General features: G+C 39.4%; 1 protein-coding gene across 2 annotated transcripts in view; it reads left to right on the top strand.

Annotated features, from left to right (window-relative positions):
* SRGAP1 (SLIT-ROBO Rho GTPase activating protein 1) overlaps positions 1 to 24,608 on the top strand; it is a 274,898-nt gene that overhangs the window by 121,679 nt on the left and 128,611 nt on the right. For both annotated transcript variants that reach the window (XM_059936404.1, XM_059936403.1), the window contains exons 2-3: positions 9,517 to 9,712; positions 15,858 to 16,020. In XM_059936404.1, coding sequence (XP_059792387.1) covers positions 9,517 to 9,712; positions 15,858 to 16,020 — 359 coding nt within the window. The remainder of the gene's footprint in view (positions 1 to 9,516; positions 9,713 to 15,857; positions 16,021 to 24,608) is intronic.

The following is a 24,608-nucleotide window of genomic DNA, read 5'->3' on the forward strand; positions in this document are numbered from 1 at the left end:
GTTTCCTTGTATCAGCTCCTGAGTTAGAGTTCAGGTAGTTCACTTGGAGCCAGAGGTTACTGGAGCTCTCATTTATTGAACTGTAGTTAAATAAAAATAAGATATAAAGTTGCCAATAGTAATCCAATCAAAGTCTCTAATAGAAGTCTAAGGAAAATTAAGTGAAATGATTAGTGCTTCCTTTGTTATTTTCATAGATGAAGGTTTTCACTTATGTTAGAAATGGACATATAAAAGATACCTTTAACTGAGAGATGTTTAAAACATGATTTTCACTGGATTTAACTGGAGTTCTTTTCAACTGTTGACTGAGTAGAACATTGTTTATGTGGGAAAGCTTGTAGGGCTGGATGCCAGCAGGACCACATGGAGCCAAGAATGAAGAGGTGTAGTGATGGGGTGGTGGGTTGCAGGGAGATGAGGCAGGAAACACATTTTATGAATTAGCAAAATTTGAGTCCTATGTCCGGATGTGGATAATGAAGCATTTTAGTAACTAATTATCTTTACTGAAGCAAGCATTCATCAGAGGTAGTTATTGAGTATCTATTATGTGCTGTATGTAAATTTAGAGATGTGATATTTGTATTCAAGGGATTCATAAGCTATATAGTTCAAAGCTCTACAGCCATTGTAACATAATAGCAGTAGTACAGTCATGATTTAAAACAAAAGCAATTGACCAAAATACATGGTTTCCCATAAAGCTGTGACATTCAGGAAGTACTAGGGAATTAGCATTAGCCACTTAGCTAGTTTTTGTAAAATGTTAGATTTTTTTTTTTTTTTTTTGTCTTTTGGCTTTCTTTAAGTAAGAGATAGAAATGCAATTTTTATTGCTTTTCTAAATGATGCTAGACATTTGACACTTAAACTTTTATTTGATACATTAATAGTTATATACAGCATCTATATACATTCTAATAACTTACCTCTAAGGCTAGGCCTAGATCACTTAGGCTTGCTTTGTGTAATTGCACACTATGTGTAATTGTTGAGGGTTATAATTTTGCATCATGAACTTTGGAGTCAGACAAACCTGAATGGGAATCTAAGCTCTAGTACTTATTCATTGTACAACTTTGGACCAAACACTTAACCTCCTGCTTCAATTTCCTCATGTATGTAATGGAGGCATTACATAATAGGTTTGCTGTAAGAATGAAATGAGCTAAACTACATCAAGTACATATCACAGCATCTGGAACATAGTAGGAACTCAGTAAATATTCTCCTGTTCGATATTAATGGTAAATTGCTTGGGGGGTTAAACTGTATTCTAGTAGATGCTTTAAAATTATAATTTGAAAAAAGCCTCAATTTGTAATTAATTCAATACAGAAGATTTAAACTAGTTTAAAAGTTTTTCATTCTTAAAACTTATTTAGAGAAAAACATGTGTAACATGTTTACTCCATGAGACTCCATGTTGAATTATTTCAGGAAACAATGTCAACGTTTAAAGAATGCCTTGAACCTTTGTCAGTGACACAGCCATTCCAAAATGTAAATCTTTGGACTCTCTATAGATCAGTGATTTCCACACACTGTCTTTTTCTGGTAGTAAAAATCAATCTACTAATGTGGTCTTAAGTGTTCTTGCTTAATTATAGGGAAGTTAATGAAGTCCTGCCACTTGTGCATTCTAAATAAAAGCACTAAAGCTAATCATTCAGATCTGTACTTCCTTAAACTGGCCTTTCCTACAATGTAGTTAAACTGCAATAATTGATCAACTTAATTTATTGCCTTTTATCCTGGCTAGCTTTCATCTGGAAAAAAAAAAATAAAGTACAAATTTGTTGTCCATACTTTTCCTGAAAATGTTATCTGGACCAAAATATAATATTTGGCTTTCAAATGCTATGAAAACTGATGCTTTTGTAGTAAGCTTTATTCTAAAATAATACTGAGGTAAATGTCACTTCAAATGAAGATATTATTATGAGAACTTAGAAAAACAGACACAGCCTCTCTTTAAGTGCAGGAAATGTTGTGAAATTGACTTTACTTTCATATCCATACAGTGAGGATTGACTGTGCTGAGAGGACCCTTTCTTATTTTATTCTAAAAGGTTTTATCATTAACTCTACTCCCTCACAAATGTGCTAATTATCTCTGGAGTTCTAGGATGCAGCCATGGTTCGAGCTTAGAATGGAAGCAAACCGATTTCATATATGTCTATGGTATTTAGTTTGCCTAAGTCGATGGTGATTTCAAAAGTCAGAAGTAGAAAAAGACTTTAGGGAGTTATATTTTCCATGAGGCAGTAACCTGGTCCAGCCACCCTAAACTTCCTTCCCTAGAACCTTACTCTTCTGGGCCAGGGTATCAAGAATTATCATTTTCAGTTATTTAAAGAACTACTTTTCCATTCCCCAGATTTGCATAGCCTTCCAAATTTTACATATCCTTTAAATGCAGTGCAGGGCCAACTACCTCTGAAGCTGTCACTGATGAAGACCCCAGCTGGCCTATGGTCTTTTCTTTTCTGAAAGTCCTTTAGTCTGTGTAGTTGACACCATCAAATCTAGAACTTGTATTTTCCTTTTTTCAATCCACATTATATGATAAATAGCCAATACAGTGTTTGACATGATGAGGAAGTCTTTATATATCTCATCTCATTGAAGCCTTCTATTGCCTTTGGGAGGCGAATATGGCAGTTATGATTAGCGATCATTTTGCAGTTGAGGAAACATGAGCTCCACAGAGATGGTTACTCTTCCAAGGTTCTACTTCTAACTGGAACCGACGTCCTGATACTCTGTATTCTACCCCGTATTTGCCTTGTGCATAAATCTTGTCTTCTGATCTCAAGTCCGCTAACTCTTCAAAGACCTTTGCTGATGGTAACCCCACATTCCAGATTCCACTTATGAGAAACTTAGTTGCTAATTCACTCATGTACTAGAGGAGAATTGTCCTATAGATGAGCCACATTTCCAATTTTAAATTTTCTTTAGCAGTCACATTAAAAAAAAAAAAAGGAGACGAACAGATGATATTAATTTTAACATCTTTTTATAACCCAAAATATCTAAAATTTTTAATTCTAACATGAACTAATATAAAAAATATTAATGAGACACTTTTATGTTCTTTTTTTTTTTCCCACCCTAAGATTTTGAAGTCCTCTGTGTACTTTACACTTAGAGCACATCTCAGTTTGGAGCAGCCACGTTTCATGTGCCCAGTGTGACAGATGGCTACATATTGGGCAGCACAGCTTTTTTCCTACAATGTGGTTGACAGTCAGCTTCTCCTCTCTGATAACAGATAACGTGGACACACTCATTAGTTCCACACCAGATGACAGAAATGAGTGATTCATAACTAATTAAGATAATAGGCTTAGGCAGAGAAAAGCATGGATACCATTCATTCTTGTGAGGGTTTTTGTCGGTGGTGTTGGTTTGTTTTGCCCAATAATTCGTAATTCAAATGAGGACCCCTGTAGCTTACAAAGGAAACAATTTAATAAGGTATAGGATACGTAGCCTTTCATTTCATTTATTTATTCATTTATTTGTGCTGTTTTCTAGAATGCAAATCTGATCATGTGTCTCTCTTGTTCAGAATTGTTCAATTCCTCCCCACTGGTGTTTCCTACAGTTGCCCAGTGGTAAGATTCACCTGGGTACTTAGTTAAAATCCTCTGTTCCAGGTCCTGTCAGACCAACAGAATCAAAATATCCAGCTGAGGGACCTGGACACAGGTATTTTTAGTAATCACCCCTGGTAACTCTTACCATCAAGCCAGTTGGGGAAACTGGCCTAAAAGATAAAATTTTACTCCTTAGTCTACCATGTGGGATCCTTTCTGACCTAGCCCATGACTAGACCCATTACCCAGCCAGAGGTAGGTTTTAGCACAGAGAAGCACTTGGCAAGGTACTCTTCCTGTTCTCCCCTCCTGCCTGTGCCTGTGTTCTTTCAGCCTGGGATGCCCTTCCCCTTTGTGTCTGCCAACACACTGCTGAGTCCCCCCCCAGGATCACCCCCTCAGTGTTTGCCTCTTTTCCCGAGCAGGCATATACTGCCTCCTCACACCTCCTCCCGTTGCTCCTCGACATTGGTAAATCAAGGCCCTGAAGATCACTAGCTTTCACTATCTGTTTGTCTTGGCTGTCTTCTCACTGAGGGATGGGGCTTGTGATTTCCAGTCTGTTATTTAGAGCCACTAGAAGGGAGTCTGGCACAAGGAAATAGTCAATAAATATTTTTCTAGTGAAAGCCTGCTGATACTAATAATAATAACATCTCCATCTGTTTCATAGTGGTTTACAGATTGCAGCATGCTTTTCACTTATATCATCTCATTTAATTCTCTCACCACAACCTCATGAGGTGGAACTCTTATTTTTCGAGATGTTACGCAACTTGCCCCATGTCATGTGACTTGTAATAGGTGACACCGTAACTCCAACATGGGTCCATAAGGTGCAGGGTGTAAAAGAAGCATAAATCTTGGGTTCAGATTTCTAGTGAATTGAAGAAACGGTCTTTGCTTATTCAGTCTATTCACACACAAAAAAAAATTAATAAAGTTCATTCACATTTATGGATTTTTTTTTTGCTCCAAATTTCTAGCCTTTTTAGCATATTTCTTTTTTTTTAATTAATTAATTTATTTATTGGCTGCCTTGGGTCTTCGTTGCTGCACGCGGGCTTTCTCTAGTTGCAGTGAGCGGGGGCTACTCTTTGTTGCGGTGCGCGGGCTTCTTATTGCGGTGGCTTCTCTTGTTGCGGAGCACGGGCTCTAGGCGCACCGGCTTCAGTAGTTGTGGCTCATGGGCTCTAGAGCACAGGCTCGGTAGTTGTGGCGCACGGGCTTAGTTGCTCCGCAGCATGTGGTATCTTTCCGGACCAGGGCTTGAACCCGTGTCCCCTGCATTGACAGGCGGATTCTTAACCATGGCGCCACCAGGGAGGTCCCAGCATGTTTCACAGAAGTTTGCACCTAGTGTTTAGCTAATCAGTAGCTGCAAGATTATATAAATATTCACATCAGCAATGATTATGTGAACGATTGATGGAACCAGTTAGTCTAATTAGGTTCTTCTCTTTAAAGATATTCCAGTGGTTCTTACCTGTTATTTGGGAGAATTCCTTATAGCCCACAGGTAAAGGTACTGATAAATCCACACACAATGTAGACTTTTTTGACATCATAAGGAAAATCTGACGAAACAAGACTATTGAATAATTGAGATGGTTTGTGATGCTTTAGAAGTGTTACTGTGTTTTTATTTTTTGCTGGATGAGCACGAGTATCACACCCAGTCTATCAATTTTATGTCCTAGTCCTAATCATTCAGTAACATATTAGAGAAACAGCCCAGCCTGGCCTCAATCTTTCCATGAAACATGCATCACACTCTGTGGTCTCACACAAATTTATTTTAAGGGTTAGGACTTCCCTTTATCAGAGCAATAGCAAGAAATGCCTCCGTTTCCTCCTTTCCTAGGCAATTACATTTTATTTGGTAAGTATTAGTCAATATTTCTGTAGCTTAGAGGAACTATTTCAATTTTTAAACAAATTAATTGAGTAGTTTGAAAGCATAGTCTTTTTGTGTGTTATTCTTGTTGGATTATTGATGTTGGTTCATCCTGTGGTGATGCTCTGGTAGAACAGAAATTAAATAAGTCATAAAAAAACCCAGTAAATTTTAGCTCCTTTAAAATGGCCATTATTAGTATTTAGTAGGTCCTGCCCTAGATTTAAATAATAGCTGCTTGGAGCCTCCTCAGAGATGGCATTTTTCTGCCTGAAAGAGTTTGCGCTGTTTTATGCAGTTGTCTGGGAGTCATGGTGATAAGCCCCTCCTGATGTTCTATTAGGTAAATCTTTTCTATACCATTAGACATTGTAATAATTAACGTACAAATGATGCTAGCCAGTAATTAAATTTACTATTCTGACTCACAGATAAATTCAGGATGAAGTTAAAATATGGAAGCAAGAGCCATTTTGTGAAGACATCATTTTAAAGTGCTTGCCCATATGTTGTCTAATTTGATGAACTACTAAAAAGTACGAGGTGTGGAAATAGGAGGACTCATTTTTTTTATTATTATTTTATTTATTTATTTATTTATTTATTTGGCTGCGCCGGGTCCTAGTTTCGGCAAGCGGGATCTTCGATCTTCGTTGTGGCATGTGGGATCTAGTTCCCTGACCAGGGAGCAAACCCGGGCCCCCTGTATTGGGAGTGTGGGGTCTTAGCCACTGGACCGCCAGGGAAGTCCCAAGGAATCATTTTGTTGTTACTACTGTTATCATTCTCAGAAATGTCTCAACCAAAATTTCAATGAATTGTGATATGGCATTCTATCTTTTTTAATATAACAGCTATATTGAGATATGTTATATATCATTCAATATACCCATTTAAAGTGTACAATTAACTGCTTTTTAGTATACTCACTGTTTTATAACTGTCACCACAATCACTTTTTGAACATTTTCATCACCCCCCCCCAAAAAAAAACCCTGCACCCCTTAGCAGTCACTTCCCATTTTCCCCAACACCTCCAGCCCTAGTCAACATCTAATCTATTTTCTGTTTCTGTGGATTAGTCTCTTTTGGACATTTCACATTAATGTAATCACACTTTCCATTAGTGACTAGTTTTATTCACTAAGCTTATATTTTCAATATAAGCATGAAACAGTACTTCATTCCTCTTTATGGATGAATAATATTCCATTGTATGGCTATATCTCATTTTGTTTTTCTGTTCCATATTGATGGACATTTAGATTATTTCCACTTTTCAGCTGTTATGAATCATGCTGCCATAACCATTTGTCTATATGTTTTGTGTGGAAGTGTGTTTTCGCTTGGGTATATACCTAGGAGTAGATTTGTTAGGTCTATGTCAACCTTTTGAGGAACTGCCACATTGTTTTACAAAGTGGCTGTACCATTTTACATTCCTACCAGCAGTGTATGAGGGTTCCAGTTTCTCCACCCTTCACCAACACTTGCGTCTTTTTGATTACAGCCATCCTAGTAGATGTGAAGTGGTATCTCATTGTGCTTTTGATTTCCTTGTGATCTTTTCCTCATTTGTCCTAAACTTTTCTAAATTAAAAGATAAATTCTCCTTCTCCGATTTTTGGAGCCTACTTTTTCTCTAGGTTCTGTCCCTCCACTTTTCCCACTATTGAAAATGTTGCCAGTGTCCTATTTTGACTGGAAAATTACAGATAATGTGAAATAATAGTTACTCCCTGCAAAACGAAGATGGGATTGTAACTGTTTAAAATAGAGTCCTCCTTGTCAAAACTCACTAGTTCTTCATTTTAAACCCTGAAGGAAGCAAGCAAGAGAAAATCTAAGAATGAGATCCAAGAAGGAAGCCCATATAATTTTTGTGTACTTCTACAAAAACAAAAAGAACAAATGGAATAGTAACTTTACATATTATAAAACCTAAGAATAAAAAGGAAATAGCCCATTCACCAGATACTGGATTTAATAAGAAAAGGCAAGAATAAAGCAAGTAATACTTTGACACACCATGAGCTAAATTTTTAAATGTAATATACACATGTTTTTATAATAAAAGTTTTTTATAATAAACAGAAACAAAAACAGGAGGGGGGAAGAAACAAAACAAAACAGAACTCATTGACAGCCGAAGACGACTGATTTTTTTTTTCACTTAGCACAGCAAGATGTGCTAAAATTACTTCATCAAAAAAGAGTTCCTGGATGAGAAATGCCCCCACTCTTGATTTTTTTTTTTCTTTCTTTATGAAACAAAACTAGGTCTGTATTTGTGGGGGAGAGTTTGGCAGACATGCTGATTATAATACTGTATTGAAAAATATTTACTTTGATGGACTAAAAACCAGCTGCTGTTCGTAGTTAAAAGTCTGTAATAATGTCTTCACTTTGGTGTTCACCACACTTTTATGAGATTAATAATAGGATTCCCCCAATCTCCAAGTGGAGAAACCAAGAGAGGACGCTTGAGAAATGCTTTCCTAACTTCTCCCGGGACTCCCCCAAAACCATGCTGTTTGGACATGAGCTTATTGAGATCAGAGACCTTGTTTCATAGTTACTGTATCTTCTTTGCCAGGATATAGGCCTGGCACACTGTAGGTACTTAAAACATGTTGCACGGATGAAAGCTAGGCAGAAGCGTTCAATTAATTGATGGACGGACCTGGCTTAGAGGTCCTGCAGGTGCCACTTACAAGGTGAAGTCTCTAGATGAAGTATGTCATCTCATTAAACCTCAGTTTCTTCTTTGCAAAATGAGGGTAATACTAGTATCCACTTCATTAGGGTGCAGAACAGTAAGCATTCGATTGTTACTAGCTGTTAAGTTGAGCAAATTTCCTGACTCCTCATTCAGACCTGGATGGCCCTGCTGTTAATGAGCCTGATTACACATGGTCAAGTATGTACATACGTACTGTCAGCTCAGTCTTTATTTAAGAAGAAGCATGGGAAGAAATTGAGGTGTTATTTGGACATCAGTTTCTTAAACTCCACTGAATTAGATTCAGCCCTCACTTTTAGGGACTATGCACCCGACAATGGGAAGGATGAAATAAAGAAGTTTTCCAGTATGAATATTCTTGTCTTTGGATGTTAGCCCTGAGTCTCAGAACAAAAACAAGTCAGTAGTTAATAGTTACTGTATCTTATTTTCCAAAACACACATGGTTCATTGTTACAGTCATTTGCAGATAGTTTTGCATGACACACTTTTGCTTTTGTGTTTCTACTAAATCACTAAATGACTAACCTTCCTGTTCCTAATGTATTAAAATTGTCAAAGGATTCTTTTCAGATTATATGTGTCAATAAGGCTTAGTTTGAGCAATGGGGGAAAAGTGAAAGCCAAGTGAAGAGCTCTTGATCTTGTGATCAGAATAATAAAGTGGAATCCAAGGATTGCCCCATAACGAATGGATTATTTGGATATAAAAGGAAATTATTTTTAGGTGTGGCATTCCTATAAACCCTGAAGCTATGTGTTTTACAAACTAGAAATTTATGCACTAAATAAAAATTACCAGATGTCAGTGTTTGTATGTGCCAACTGGCAAAGAAATTGAGAAGGTTCAGAAGTCTGGAAGAAATGATGCTCACTTCTTTGCCATTCAAACTCAAAAAGGATAGTTGAGGTAAAATGCTGTTTAAAAAACTACAATGTCCTCAGCTACCCAAAGATGTCACGTGTTACAAATTGTTATCTGAAAGGCTTTCATTTTTTTTCCCCTCATGACTCCACGCATGTTTGTGGCATTGCAAATGTAATCCATGTTTCTATTCTAATTTATTACATTCTTTCCGGAGGCTTATCTCATTCTTTTACAGGGCCAGCAGATATCTTACTTAAAGACCCATCCTGAACACAGCAGCCTCGTAAAGGTCCAATACAGAGCTAAATGTATAATAGGATTCATTATTTTTATCTTGCACATAACCAGCACCTCAGTAGTTTTCGTGAAATCATCAAATGGATTCTCTTCTCTCCTCAGAAATTCGAGCTCAACTGGTAGAACAACAGAAATGCCTGGAGCAGCAAACAGAGATGCGAGTTCAGCTTCTGCAGGACCTGCAAGATTTCTTCCGGAAAAAAGCCGAAATTGAGACGGAGTATTCTCGGAACCTAGAAAAGTTAGCAGAAAGGTTCATGGCAAAAACAAGAAGCACTAAGGATCATCAACAGTACAAGTAAGAGGGACTTGACTCAAATTCACCTTTCCAAGGGGATATCCTATCTTTTTACCACCCTTATTGGTTTTAGAATTTTCCATTTTTGTCTGAAAAGTTGTTGATTGATATATCCCCATAGATAAAAGCAACCCTCTGCATTTATAATTTATGAGCATAAATGTATTACATTTTAAACTAATAGTATTCTCTTGACATGTTTCTCTTTCCAATAAATACACTAGGAGTTGTTGTTTAACACAGGTAGGTATTTGGATGGGCAAATTTTAAATAGCTGATTCTTTAAGCAAAGACCTTAAGATTTCTGTATAGTGATCTTACATGAAAATAAGCAGTGAGGGTTGCTTAAATTTATACCCCACCCCCCAATCATGCTTGTGGTCATTGCAGTTGAGACTGACTTAAAACAAGGGCCTTTGGTAAAATGCGTACAATCTAGCTTAATTAAACCTTATATTAATTGCACAGTTGACCCTTGAAGAACACAGGGGTTAGGGGCACCAATCCCCTGCACAGTCGAAAGTCCACACACTGCTATCTCTGCCTCAAAAACAAAGGAATTGATAAATGAGTCACCTAAAGGCAGGAAGCTGAAAAAGTTATGGACAGAATCAGGACTCAAACCCAAGTTCTACATATTGTGATCTCTAACTGAACAGAAACTTTCCCCCACATCTAGTTAATTTAAGGATGTAATGAAAATAGAGGTACTATGTTTTTTTATATAAATTTATTTTTTATTTTTATTTTTGGCTGCGCTGGGTCTTCGTTGCTGCGCGTGGGCTTTCTCTAGTTGCGGCGAGCGGGGGCTACTCTTCGTTGCAGTGCATGGATTTCTCATTGCGGTGGCTTCTCTTGTTGCAGAGCACGGGCCCTAGGCACACGAGCTTCAGTAGTTGTGGCTTGCGGGCTGTAGAGCGCAGGCTCAGTAGTTGCGGCGCACAGGCTTAGTTGCTCCGCGGCATGTGGGATCTTCCCGGACCAGGGCTCGAACCCGTGTCCCCTGCCTTGGCAGGCGAACTCTTAAGCACTGTGCCACTAGGGAAGTCCCACAGGTACAATATTTATTGAAAAAAATCTGTGTAAGTAGACCTGCACAGTTCAAACCTATGTTCACTGTCAACTGTACTTCATTTGTTTAAAAAAAAAAATACATGCAGGTTTTTCTGATGAGATTTACTCTAGAATTTAAATCTGAGACACAGGGCTTCCCTGGTGGCACAGTGGTTGGGAATCTGCCTGCCAATGCAGGGGACACGGGTTCGAGCCCTGGTCTGGGAAGATCCCACATGCCGCGGAGCAACTAGGCCCGTGAGCCACAACTACTGAGCCTGCGCGTCTGGAGCCTGTGCTCCGCAACAAGAGAGGCCGCGATAGTGAGAGGTTCGCGCACCGCGATGAAGAGTGGCCCCTGCTCGCCGCAACTAGAGAAAGCCCTCGCGCAGAAACGAAGACCCAACACAGCCAAAAATAAATAAATAAATTAATTAATTAAAAAAAAAAATCTGAGACACAAGTAGGCAGACAACTCCAATAGAGTATACAAGTGCTCTGACAGGGGTAAATGCAGGATGCCAGGGACAGACCTGACAGAAATCCATTCTACAGTGGAGGTGGGGACAGCAGGGTCCAGGAAAGGTCCTGGAAGAAGTGATACGTTAAGTGAAGACCCAAAGGACTAGTTGGGCAATAAAGGGACCAGAGCAGGAGGTTCAGGCGAGGGGAACATCACTCCTAAGAGACCAGAAGGGAAGGGGTGTAGGGTAGCTTTGCAGAGCAGGAAGTAGTCCAGTGGGAGTGAGTAGCGAGGCTGTGAGCTGTGTGGCTCCAGGTGTACCTTGTGCCGGATCCTGGAGGCCTGTGGATCATACCAGGAGGTTTGCCCTTTATCCTAAGGGCCTGAGAAGCCTTCGTAGAGTTTTAAGTAGAAAGAAGACCAGCTCACACCTGCATTTTGAGATGATGACAAAGACCGTAGATAGGATTGGGGGCTGGAGGAGGACACAGTCAAGGGAGGGAGACCAGGTAGAGGACCCTCACCATAATGGCATGAACTAGCAACACTGCAGGTAGAAAGAAATAGACTTGTTTAGGAGATACTAAAAAGACCTCCCAGTCTTTCATTTCTGGATATACAATGAACTAGATAATATGAAAAATATTTGTGCTGTAAAACTCCTGGAAATGCTGACTAAAATATAATAGACATCACTTTAAATGTATAACTGAACTCAGGAAAGTAAGGGAAATTTCCAGGGGCCAAAAAAGGAAAAGGGAGTTGAAAACTTGAGTGGTGATTATATCACCCTTTAGTCCCACGTGGGGACAGAAGATGAGGCTTATGCAAGGTAGGGAGCTGGAAGGGAGGACTTCCCCATCGCCAATCCTATTGCATTGCATCACAGCCTAAAGTCAGGAGCAACAGAAATACTATCTCAGTGAAATGGTAGAACAGAAAGCCACTCGCCCACCCACACAGGGGACAACAAGGAGGCCCGTCTGCTCAGCCTGGGCTCCAAATGGAAGGGGGTTGTAGAGAAGCGCATCTTAGCCTTCACCATTGGCTTTGCAGTTTCATTTTACACCCTTCTGTGGCCTTGGATCCTACATAAAAAGTAGGGTAGGGACTCCCTGGTGGTGCAGTGGTTAAGAATCTGCCTGCCGATGCAGGGGACACGGGTTTGAGCCCTGGTTCGGGAAGATCCCACATGCTGTGGAGCAGCTAAGCCCCTGCGCCAGAACTACTGAGCCCGCGCTCCTAGAGCCTGTGCTCCTAGAGCCCGTGCTCCACAACAAGAGAAGCCACTGCAATGAGAAGCCGATGCACCACAACGAAGAGTGGCCCCTGCTCGCCGCAACTAGAGAAAGCCCGAGCGCAGCAATGAAGACCCAATGCAGCCAAAAATAAAATAAAAAAAAAAAAGAAAGGGTAGGTTTTTTGAGAAACCTCCATACTGTTTTCCACAGTGGCTACACCAATTTACATTCCCACCAAAAGTGTAGGAGGGTTCCCTTTTCTCCACATCCTCGCCATCATTTGTTATTTGTGTTCTTTTTGATGATGGCCATTCTGACACTACAATGAGGTGATCTAGTGTTGGTCAGCATAGAAATAAATTTTGGTGATGGTTCCCAGGGTGAGCAAGTATCAAATGTGCTTGACAGAGACTGGAGCCAGTACTAGATCCTCATTTATAGAAACTGTCCCTTTTAAAAAGTGATTGCAAATAAGAAGACAGCCCATTTGTACATTCAGTAAATATTTTTGAATGTCTCCTTCTGTGTTCTGTACTTGGTAATCTCTTGTGAACTGAAAACATGGATGGGCCCATGCACCTTAGTCTGACCCCTGAGTGGATCAGCTGCCATCTTTTGTTCCTCCTGGTTTTTTCACTAGTTTTCTTCAAAAGGTAGGCAGCTCGGAATTTTCCTTGACTTGAGTAAGTTTATTATTGACTACAGAACTGAAGATAAGGTAATAAGTCTACAGAAAGGACAAACCAGGGTTAGGGGGGAATAAATCAAAGACAGCCCTTTAGGAAAGAGTCAAACAGACCTGGTTTGAATACTGGCTCTACTGTGTGACTTTGGTCAAGTTGCTTAACCTTTCTGAGCCTTGGTTTCCTAACTTGTAAAATGAGATTTTATGACCAGTAAATGAGAAACATAACAAATCGTTGATGTGATTGATAGCTGACATGGGGTATGCACTCAGTATTCCTTCTCTTCATGAAACAAATGTTAAATCTTTAGCACCTTTACTTTACCAGTCATTTAAGCTGGGCTATAGAGTCTAGCTCTTACTCAGTTTGGGGATGCTTGTTGTGTAGGATAATCCTTGGCCTGAAGTTGCCACTGCATGGTAGAAAGACCAAGGCTTGGATCAACCTCCCTGGACTCAGAGACTTTCTCTGACACCAGCTTTGGTCTTGAGCAAATCATTGTGCCTTGCTAAAGCTTAAGTTCTCTTTTTTTTTTTTTTAATTTAATTATTTATTAATTTATTTATGGCTGTGTTGGGTCTTCGTTTCTGTGCGAGGGCTTTCTCTAGATGTGGCAAGCGGGGGCCATTCTTCATTGCAGTGCGCGGGCCTCTCACTGTCGCGGCCTCTCGTTGTGGAGCACAGGCTCCAGACGCACAGGCTCAGTAGTTGTGGCTCACGGGCCCAGTTGCTCCACGGCATGTGGGATCTTCCCAGACCAGGGCTCGAACCCGTGTCCCCTGCATTGGCAGGCAGATTCTCAACCACTGCACCACTAGGGAAGCCCAAGTTCTCTTATTGATAGAGGGGATACAAAGCATCTCTGCCTTAAGTTGTAGTGGTAAGGATTAGGTAGAGTTAATGTGTGTAAAGTCTTTAGACCAGCCGCTAGATGAAAATTGCTAACTTTACACAGCACTTACTGTGAATCTAAGGCATTCTAGTAAGCACTAAAAATATATATATTAACTCAAATAATCCTCATAATCTTATGAGATCGGTACTGTTGCTTTACCCATTTTACAAATGAAGTAACAGAGGCACAGAGAGGTTTAAATAATTTGGCCAAGATCTCCTAGGTAATTGTTCTGGGATTTGAAGCGAGGCAGTATAGATCCATAGTCCATGTTCCTGACTTGTGTGCTCAGTAGGTGCTCAGTAAATGATAGCTTAGCCGCCTCTGTTGTTATTGTTGTTGTCGACACTGTTATCACTTACTATTAAGGCAATAAAAAGTGTTTATTCAATGAATGAAATAACATTTATTTAATGCTGACCACGGGCAGGGCTCTGCGGATACAAAAAGTATGAAATGTTCTCAAAGAACTTATGGGTTACTTCATCATAAAGGATATACAGAAAAGTTAATATAAGGTAGCATTTACCTCTTGGGCTGGGCGGCTAGAGAATGTCAGTGGAAAGGCTTCAGTATTCTGCCATAGAACCATTGCCCCTTGCCCAATGGCTGTGAGAGAAAAGGAGGGTTCTTTAGGTTGGGGGTGTAATTCTTAATGTGCTAGCTGGGAGAGTGGGAGGCTTCTCTTCTGGGTATAAGTGCTGGGACCCTAGATCAGGGGTTTCTTCCCTTACACCCATCCATACTTCTGTGGTCTACTTCCTCTTTCTTTTAGAGAGGGTTTTGACTGATGCAGGGTTAAATCCTGAATCCGAGGGACGTAAGGGCTGAAAGACCTTCTTTAATCATTTTTCTAATTTAATTAGTATTCAGAATCATAAATCATCATGAATATTAGGAGGATAATATGTCTGATAAAATAGCACTAGTGTCCCTGAGTTAGGATAAACATTCTGTGCCATTTTGCCATCTTAGAGTTAGATTTTTAAAGTTAAAAAACAAAAAACAAACATTGTACTTTTTTTTTTCTTTAAAGCAGTAATATCCCTGTTGGTCACAGCTTTTGTTTGGAGTTTTTCTTTAAAACTTTTTACAAGTCGCCCTTTGTGGTTTATATTCACTTTTCACTTTATTATGTAGAATAAAACAAGGAGTGGTTACAAATCTGAAATAACTTAATGGGTTTAAAAAGGAGATGTGACATGTCATAAGCCAGTAAACTTCTTGGTTCTATTCACAAGCCCTGAGACAATGCTATGAAGTTCTGCTTCCCGGGAACACTTTTTGGGAGGCTGGAGGTTAAGTATCAGGGAATTAGTAAATCATCCTCACATTTATGTTCCATGGAAAGTATACCTAGCCAAATTTCTTTTCCAACAACAGACTGGACATTCAGAGCATGCTTTGCGTTCAGTGGCAAACCACAGTCTGTCTGTGAGACAGTAGTCAATAGATTTTTATGTAAACATGAACTGCTTTCTTCAATGGGGTGTTTAAAGCTGAAGGCCTGCCTTAGTACTGTATATGTTAGGGTCCCATGCCCTTGTCAGGAGTGTGGGTTTTGACTGGTGTTCTTGGTCCAAGTTTTTTGCTTCCAAGCCTAGGGGAATTGCTGGCTGGGTGCCTTCCCAGCCTGGAAGGCTGTTCTGCTGGCTCTCGAGTGTCGTGCTATGAGCAATACTCAGAGTAGAAAGAACAGGGACAATGCCCGTCTGTTGTGGCTCCTAGTTTGCCTTGGTGACTTTCCCTTAGCTGATTGGGGCAGCTTTGAACTTGATGGTAATTCTCTCTCTTCTTCACTTCTTAGGAAAGACCAGAACTTGTTGTCTCCAGTGAACTGCTGGTATTTGCTCCTGAACCAAGTGAGACGAGAAAGCAAAGACCACGCAACCTTGAGTGACATCTATCTGAACAATGTGATTATGCGGTTCATGCAGATAAGTGAAGATTCCACCAGGATGTTTAAAAAGGTATCCTCCATCAATCCTGCCAGAGTGTGCTTCCCTATAACCACTGAGCCCGTAACCAAGACTGAGAAGGGTCTGCTGCCTTAATGACTTAATTGTATTCAATAAATATTAGGTTCAAAAAATAAGTAAGTGAACAGATATTTTAAAGACACAGAACAAAAAGTTAAATCCGAGCAGGCACACTCATAGTGTTGTAAAGCACTGAATCTGTGACCTGAAGGATGTGAGCAGAATTTTGCAATGAGATGTACCTGCAAATTGCACCTCTGTCCTTAGGAATGGACTGCCTGTAGTTATAAAAAAAAATCAGACCAGAGAGGAAAAGCTTTAAATTCTGTGTTTTGGGCTCACACAGGATCAGAGACTTGTGAAGAATAAGATAACCAGATGTGCTGCTCTCTTGGGAAAATGTTATCACAGTTTTTTTCTTATTCCCACCAGACTAGCAGCAGAAGCTGTGAGAGAGTGACAGGAAAAAAATTCCCCAGGGCATGGAAAATTCAGTCCCTTACATGCCAGAGAGTTTCCTCCTTCCCAAATCCACTTTAAAAAAAAAAAAAAAAAAAAGGAACTGGGCTTTTAAGGCTTCATATCATTGTTACCAGTCTCAGCCAGCTCTCAGCAATTTTTGTTGTTGTTTGGACATCTTTGTTGAGAACAATAACAAAATTGGACAATTTCCTGTGTAGGGAATGCAGCTACTTGCTCGATAGGACTGGCTTTTGGTTTTTATGTTTATAGGACAAGGGTTCTCCACCACCTCCTCAGCTTCATACTCAGGGTGTTTGGTGCCTATACCAATATCTGTACATCTATTCAGTAAGTAATTATTAGTTTCAGAAAGTGGGGGGGAAAAAACCACCTTGTAGATTAAAGACATTTATGTTTCAAAGGGACCCCTTAAAACAAAGTTGTGTCATGCAGGCCATCTGGGAAACTTCTTAGTCATGCTTGATGTGTCCACATTAGATTTGATTTCTGACCTAGAAATGGAATTTAGCAAACTCGAAGTTTTCTTTTGCTCTATTAAATAGGAAAAAAAAAAAGTTTCAAACAAAGGAGAAATTTTTAAAATTTGGAAATAAGAACATATTAATTAAGAAGAGACCACGTAGGGAAATATCCTATGTGTCTTAAAACATAGAGATTTTTTAAAAATAGTTTAGACTGAGCCAGGAGAGTAAGTAATTTTCTCGTACGTCAGCCCTTTCTGCCAAGACCTCATTTGGTTCAATGGGCTTTTTGCGTCCTGTCCTCTATGAGTGAGAGATGGTGTCAGGTCTTGGAAAGGTTACTTCCTTGAAGAAAAACTAGTCTCGTGCTCAAGGAGGTCACAGTTTATCCAAATTTGTATGACGCTGTATGATGCTTCCCAGTCATGGGGGTGCTGGCAACCTTTCAGCCAGGGCTTCTGGGACCAGCACCTCAATTGACTTCGTTTATTTATCCATCCAGCAAAGCATCTTTAAAATGCCAGGCTGGGAAGCAGAGTTGAAAAGACACGTTCCCTGCCTACAAAGAATCCATTACAATAATTAACAGTTACCACAATAAGGGAACACACAACCTGCGGTAGAAACTTGAAGGCTGGAAATCTTAACCCTCCTGAGGGGCCAGGAAATTCTTCATAGAGGAGGGAACACCTGAAGTGAGACCTGTAGGAGATGGAGGTGGTCATCAAGCAGACGAGAACAATGAACTATTCCAGGTAGAAAGCAGAAGCGTGACACGTTCAGGGAAAGGAAAGAGTTCGGTGTGACTGGGCCAGGGGTTGTATGGGAGTGAGTGATGGGGTGTGAGGCTAGAAAGGACTGTCATATCAAAAGGGACTTTGCATGTCTTGCGAAGCTGTAAGGATTTGTGTTTTGTATGTCAAAGTCAAGGGCTTCATAAAGTTGATGGAAACTTAGGGCTGAGAGTCAAATGGATTTGGACTTGAATCCCAACTCTTCTGCTTTTGTGACCTTGGGAGATGACTCAAGAGAGTCCTCTCTTCTGTCTAAGGGAGTGGGGAAGGCTAGACTGGCAGGAGGGGAAGGTGAGCCTGTGGGAGCTCAGGCTTGTCGCCAAGGAGCTCCTTGTCGCCAAGGAGGCCTCGCCTTTGTTTTGCAGACATTGGATTTGAGCTGCCCTTGGGGACGGGCTAAGTAATCTTGGGGTGATGCAGCTCCCCTTGGTGGAGGGTAGTTCCCAAGGGTAATTCCGAGAGAGAGGTCAGCTGTAAGTTTCGACAGCCAGCAGCCAATATTCCCAGTAGTTGGGGAAATAAGTTCTTGGCTCTTGAAAGAGGGCCTGAGGAATGTACAGTAAGTACACACGCACCATGCCTGCTTGTTTGCTACCTAGAAGTTCTCTTCTTATCCAGATTTTCTGGGACTCGAAGAACTGTAATCCTTGGAAGCTGCCTATTTATAGCAGACTCCTGGCTACTTCAGCATTTAGTGGGGAGAGGAGTCTTCTCACCCCTAACAATTGCTGATCAGCTGGAAAGCTAATAGTCATTACAGTGACAGGTATAAAATTCCACCTCCTCAAGCAGACCCAGCAGATGACATGCCTCACCTTTCCATGTTCTTAAAATTAAGAATAAGAGAGGGCGAGACTGGAGCTTCTTGAGGAGCCAGATCAGCCCACTAGGACACGTTTGTCATCTGCAAAGATAGGAAGCCAGGACCCATATCTGTCAAGTCCAGAGAACTTCATATCCCTTTAGATTAAAAAGCAAGACTAGTCTTTTCTGCTTTTTTTTTTTTTTTTAAATCATCAGGCCGTCTCCTTCTCCAGCTCTTCTTCCATTGATATGGTTCCAGAAGCATATTTTTTATGAAAACAGAAGGAAATGATCAGAACCAGTCTGAATTGACCTTTAGAACTTCTGTGGAGTCCTTAGTGAGCATAATGCTTGTTCTTCTTGGGAGGGGATTTTGCAACTTACTCGTTTTTCAAAAATAACCCCATGTCCGTATGGAGATCCAGTTAGATGCTGGGTGCTTGACAGGTACAGCCTCTTACACGGCTGTGTCGTATTCAGTTTAGTCATTGACCAAGAATCCTTTTACCCAGACTGTTCTATCAAATAAGGCGCTTGGAGCAGGTAATTCTAGGAATGTTTTTGTTTCCAAATGGATATAATAATCAGGAAGACACTTATAGGAATGCCTAATTCCAGGCATAGGTATAGGGAACAGCTTCAAGACTTAAATTTTAATCACATCAGAACCAGTTTTAGAAATAGTTGCCTATGCTTGACAGTTTTCAACAGGTAAAAGAAGGGAAGCTTTAAAAAAATAATAATACCCAATTATTCAAGTATCAGCTATTTCAAATTTAGGTCCTTAGAGCTGTAGATGAAGCCTGTTGATCAGAATAACATAGTGATTCATCTCTAAGGCTCTAACGTCAGATGCTTTGCGTATGAATCTTAGTTTTGTCACTCTTGTTATCTATGTGGACCTGGGAGTGTTCGTAAACCTCTTAAGTCTCAGTTTCTGCATCTGTAAAGTAAATATAGTAACCTATTTCAGATACCTGTAGGGAGATTCATGAGTCGTGCATGGAAAGCTACTTACCCCAGTGTCTGGATTTAATACTAATACGATCTAACTAATTTTTAGCTGTTATCTTTGTTATTATCTATACTGTAAACACTTATTCCTTACACCTGCAAGAATTATGTAATGTGAAATTACACCAGACATTATCTTAAATGTGTCCTCATTCTAAAGAGACTGTGTAGCACAACTGTGATGAAGCCGTCCAGATCATCACATGGTGTTTGTATATCACTTATTATGAAGTTCCAAACCATGTTTGTAAACAGACTCTGAGAAATGCTCCAACATCCTTGCTTGGAGCCGAGTTAAAATTTTCGTCCTCACATTTCAACAATTAATGGGAACTTAGGGGATAACGCATTGAATACCTATGTTGGTCAGCACCCCCTGTGCCTCTCAGGTCCCCCACAGCTATTTCACATAGACAGTCTTAACTTTGAGGCTTCACTGATTTCTTCATTCATTCAACAGTGAGAGTTATTCCATTCCAGACCCTCTGTTAGGTATGGACAATGTGAGCACAGACAGAGTAGGACTCTGCTTTGACGCTCATAAGTTCTGCTTTACTGTTTTAGGAAAAGGTCAGAAATTGGAGACTCCTTGTACACAGGGGTTTTTCATTATCAGTCCTACTGTCCTTCCCGAAGAACAAGAGGCAGTGAGGTGCCTCTTGCCCTGTTCTCCAGCCCTGCCTGCTGGAGTGATGAGATCTTGCCACCTTCTTTCCATTACTCACGCTCAAGAGTGGTCTGCGTCTGGGTTGGTGCTGCAGCCAGAAATTGTGCGATTCATGTGTTACACATAAAGTAATCAGCGTCAGCAGTCACCATGTAGGAAAGACCACAGCTAGCTCGCAATAATCACTTTATTTAAGCACCTTATCACATGATCTTCTGTATCAAGTTTAAGAATGTTAACAGAAGTATGTAGTTTAGAGGGAGCACCATAAAATGGCAGCCTTTGAATATGTTAAGTTATCTCTGCGTGTTTTAAATTATCTTGAAGTCTGTCATTTCCCCATGGATTGTTTTCAAATTATTAATGTTTTTATTCTTGGTTTGCATAAATATGTGTACAAATATAATTTATTTTGTTTCTTCACCAATAATAATGACATAACCCTACCACTTTACTGAATTTTAACTGTGCACCCAGCACTGTGCCCTGCGTTTTTCACACATTAACTCATGCATCCTCACAGCTGCCCAATGAACACGGATTATAAGCCACATTTCAGGGATGAGGAAACAAAAGGCTCAGATATAATTTGTAGAGCCGGGCTGGCTGGTACGTCTTCTTGTCTTTGCCTGTAGGTCTTAGATAGTTCATAGTTACTATAACTGTGTTGGTGTTTTTCAGTGGTAACTGGAGATGTTAACACAACGCACAGGTTAGAAACTTCTGAGATTGGGACACTATGGGTCTTGGCCCCATTCATTTCTAATGAAAATCCTGAAGAATGATAGTTCTGGATGAGGCAGCAAAATCTGTCAGTCATCCAAGTTATAGGCAGAGATTCAAAGCAGCAGAGACTGGCTGCAAGCCACTGAGAATGACCTCACTTTGGCCTAAATGCCGTAGGTTATCAGATTCAGACTCACAGGAATTAAATTAACCCACTTTTGGTATTGTTGATTGTGTGACCTAATCTGAAAGGAAAGAGAAATTACTAGTAAGATTTGGAAATTTGAGGTCATTTTAAAATTTTTATCAGAAGTAATCATATTCTATTTAAATACCCTAGTATGAAAGAAAACAAAGACATTTCATGAGAGAAAAAAAAACACTGTGTTTTCAATTAGGACATTTAAAGTAAGTTAATATTCAAGCAGATGCTTTGAGTTAATAAATGATACTAATCTAGTACAGATCTCTAAGGCTCTAACCTTGTTTTGAAGAAAAAGTCCCTAAGTTTAAAAAAATCTGAAAACTTTACAGATCTATAAATAAAAGAGTCTTTCCTATTGTACAAATCTATACAAATCTATATATAAAAGAGAGTCTATTTCTTTTTGAATATAAAAATACATATTCATTGTAGAAATTTAGAAAACACCAAAAAATATAAAGATGGAAATGAGTTACCCATATTAATACTACCTACTGGTAGTATTTCTGGCTATATCTTTTCAGCATTCATATGTATAAGCATACATGTATACTACACAAACATACATACATATGTATTTTACAAAATTGAGATTTCATTGCAGATAGCCTGGGAAACTGCCCTTTTCATGGAAAATATCATTAGCGTTTCCCATGTCTGGAAATACTCTTTTAAAATAGGATACTTCGCGTCTGCATAATGTTTCACTCTCGGCACAGCTTTTCCCGTTGTAGGACATTTAAATCTTTCACACATCTTTGATATTTTTCTTATGCTACATTCCTTGAAGTAGAATTATTAGGCCAGAGGGTGGCATTAGAATTTCACGCTTTGGATGAAATTCTTACTTTTTGCCTTTCTGGAGTAAAGATGGTCATGGCTGTGATTTACCAAGGAGCAATCTATCCCCTGAAAAATAAACTGACTATTAGCAGAGAGCTACCACATGTGATTTAGTATGCTGATGCAACAGTGGTAAATAATATAACAAGAGGAACTTTTTCAAAGCATTTCAGTGCAGTGTAGCAGAAGAATTAAATGGTATTCTGGTGGCCTCAAGGGACAGCTTAATAATTGATGGGGAGTGGTTAAATAAATGAGAGTCATTCAAGCTAATGCTACTAGCTGGTTCTCTTGAGTTTTATCAACCCTACAGTTAGCTCGTTTCTCTAGAAGTAAATCAAAACCAAACTATCGTTTCTTACAGTGATGTGCTTTTCTGAAATATTTTAGAAACTATTTTTAATTTGTATTTATAAATTGCTTATCAGGATGGCTGGCACATAAATAAATGGCAGTTGTCAGTGCTGCTGTTCTTGCATTTATGTTGTTGCCTTTATTATTTAGTGACAACAGGACATATGTGATTGACCTAGCCATAAATTTAGCAGCTGAGTTACTAGATAAGAGCATTCCCCATCAGTTTAGAAGCTTCATTAAAGACTTTTAAATATGATATTAAGCAGATGTTATGTGTCTATCTTCTTGGAAAGTGACATAATGTTAAAAAACCTGAGGTCAGTGAGGTCAGCTAAGTTGGACATTTTGTCACACAGCATGATGTAGTAGTTGAACCCATAATTACATTGGGAATAGTTTTCAAAAAGCACTTGAAACTTATTTATGGTAAAAAAAAAAAAAAAAATCTGAAAGTATATAGACCAAAATTATTTTAAATGGGTATCTCTAAGTTACTTTTATTTTCTTCTGTTTGATTATTCGTAATTTCTGATTTTTGTACAATGAACATATTGTATAAGACACAAAGAAAACAATTATTCATTGTAAACTAAAACCTTAAAGAAACTTGGCCCCGAGTACACCAGTCAGTGTTTACCACAAAGAAGTGGGGAACTATATCCAGTAACTAGTTCAGCCCTAAATGCTGTTTATTAATGGAGAATTAGCCTATTCTCCAAGTGCACTTGAAAACTGTGCTTTGAATATACAATATTCAGGTGCTTAAAATGAAGACATGAAATCAGGGAACTTCCGAGCAAGATGGCGGCATGCACAAGGGCTGCAACAGCCTTACCTCCCAAGTTCTCTTTGCAATGACTAATCAAACGTATAAATAGGAAAGACTGGAACAGTCCTTTTACCTTCAAGCAGATCCCATACTTCTTTGCTCACTCTATTCGTTCCCACCTTACTCTGAAAGGAAGTCTATACCCCCATCTCCTTTCCCTAACTTTATTTTTCTCTCCAGCACTTATCCCTTTTTGCTATATTTTGTATTTACGCAGTATTTGTTTACTTTCTGTCTCCCCTCAATTTAAATGTAAGTTTCTGAGGGGGAGGAATCTTGTATTGTTCACTGAAACAGTGACTAGCGCATAGTAGATACTGTGTAAATATTTATTGAATGAATAAATAATGAATACTTACATCTGTATTAGAAACCAGAGATAAGTGTCAGCCGCATAATAGAAATTTCAAGGCATTTCAGAAGACCCAGTATTGACAGGGCTGGATTTAAGCAGCACTATCACATGCTGTCTACTTCCTAAGAGAGAGAAATCAGAGGAGAAATGAGTCATGGCAAGTCTGTGGCAGGGTGGAATAACTAAAGTGCCAGCCAGCCTTCTGGGCTGAGGACTGAAAGGGGGTGTCAAAGGAACCAAAAAGTACTAAGGAGATTACAGAGAGGGTGTAGATTTAAAAAGCAATCTCATGAAGTTCTTTATTAACTCCTGGACTCTCTCCTGACCTGCACATGCTTGGGTTTGCTCTTAAGCAGTATACCTACCAAAGACATTGGGAGCTGAACTAAGGGATAGACCAATGCCTGGGCTCCAGACTGGCCACTGAATGGTGCATATGCAAGTCAGATCCAAATAGTGCTACAAAGGTGTTGGAAACAGTACAGATATTGAAACCACAACCCATAGAAGGCTGGTCAGAATTTGCATCCTGAATTCAACTTGGTTGATTTCCTGATAAAACAAAAACATCAACATTCTACATGTGGTTTAAATAAAACCCAGAGTCTCATAACATAATATTCAAAATATCCAGAGTATAATCCCAATTACTCAGCATACAAAGAGCCAGGAAAACCTCAGCTGACATGGGAAAAGACAATCAATAAATGGCCAATCCTGAAGGACACAAATGGTGGAATTAGCTAACAAAGACTTTTAAAGCAACCATGATAAAAATGTTCCGAGAAGTGAGAGCAAACACTGTTGAAACGAATGGAAAGATAAAGTCTCAGCAAAAAAAAAAAAAAAAAAAAAAGAAAGAACCAAATGGAAATTTTAGAACTGAAAAATACAGTAACCAAAATTAAAAACTCACTAGATGGGTTTCAATAGAAGAATAAAGGTAACAGAGGAAAGAGATTAGTTTCAGTTCATCTGAAAGATAGATTAACAGAAATTATCTAACCTGAACAACAGAAAAAAAGATTGGGAAAAAAATAA

Source organism: Balaenoptera ricei, chromosome 10, assembly GCF_028023285.1.
Source record: "Balaenoptera ricei isolate mBalRic1 chromosome 10, mBalRic1.hap2, whole genome shotgun sequence".
NCBI classification, from domain to species: Eukaryota; Metazoa; Chordata; class Mammalia; order Artiodactyla; family Balaenopteridae; genus Balaenoptera; species Balaenoptera ricei.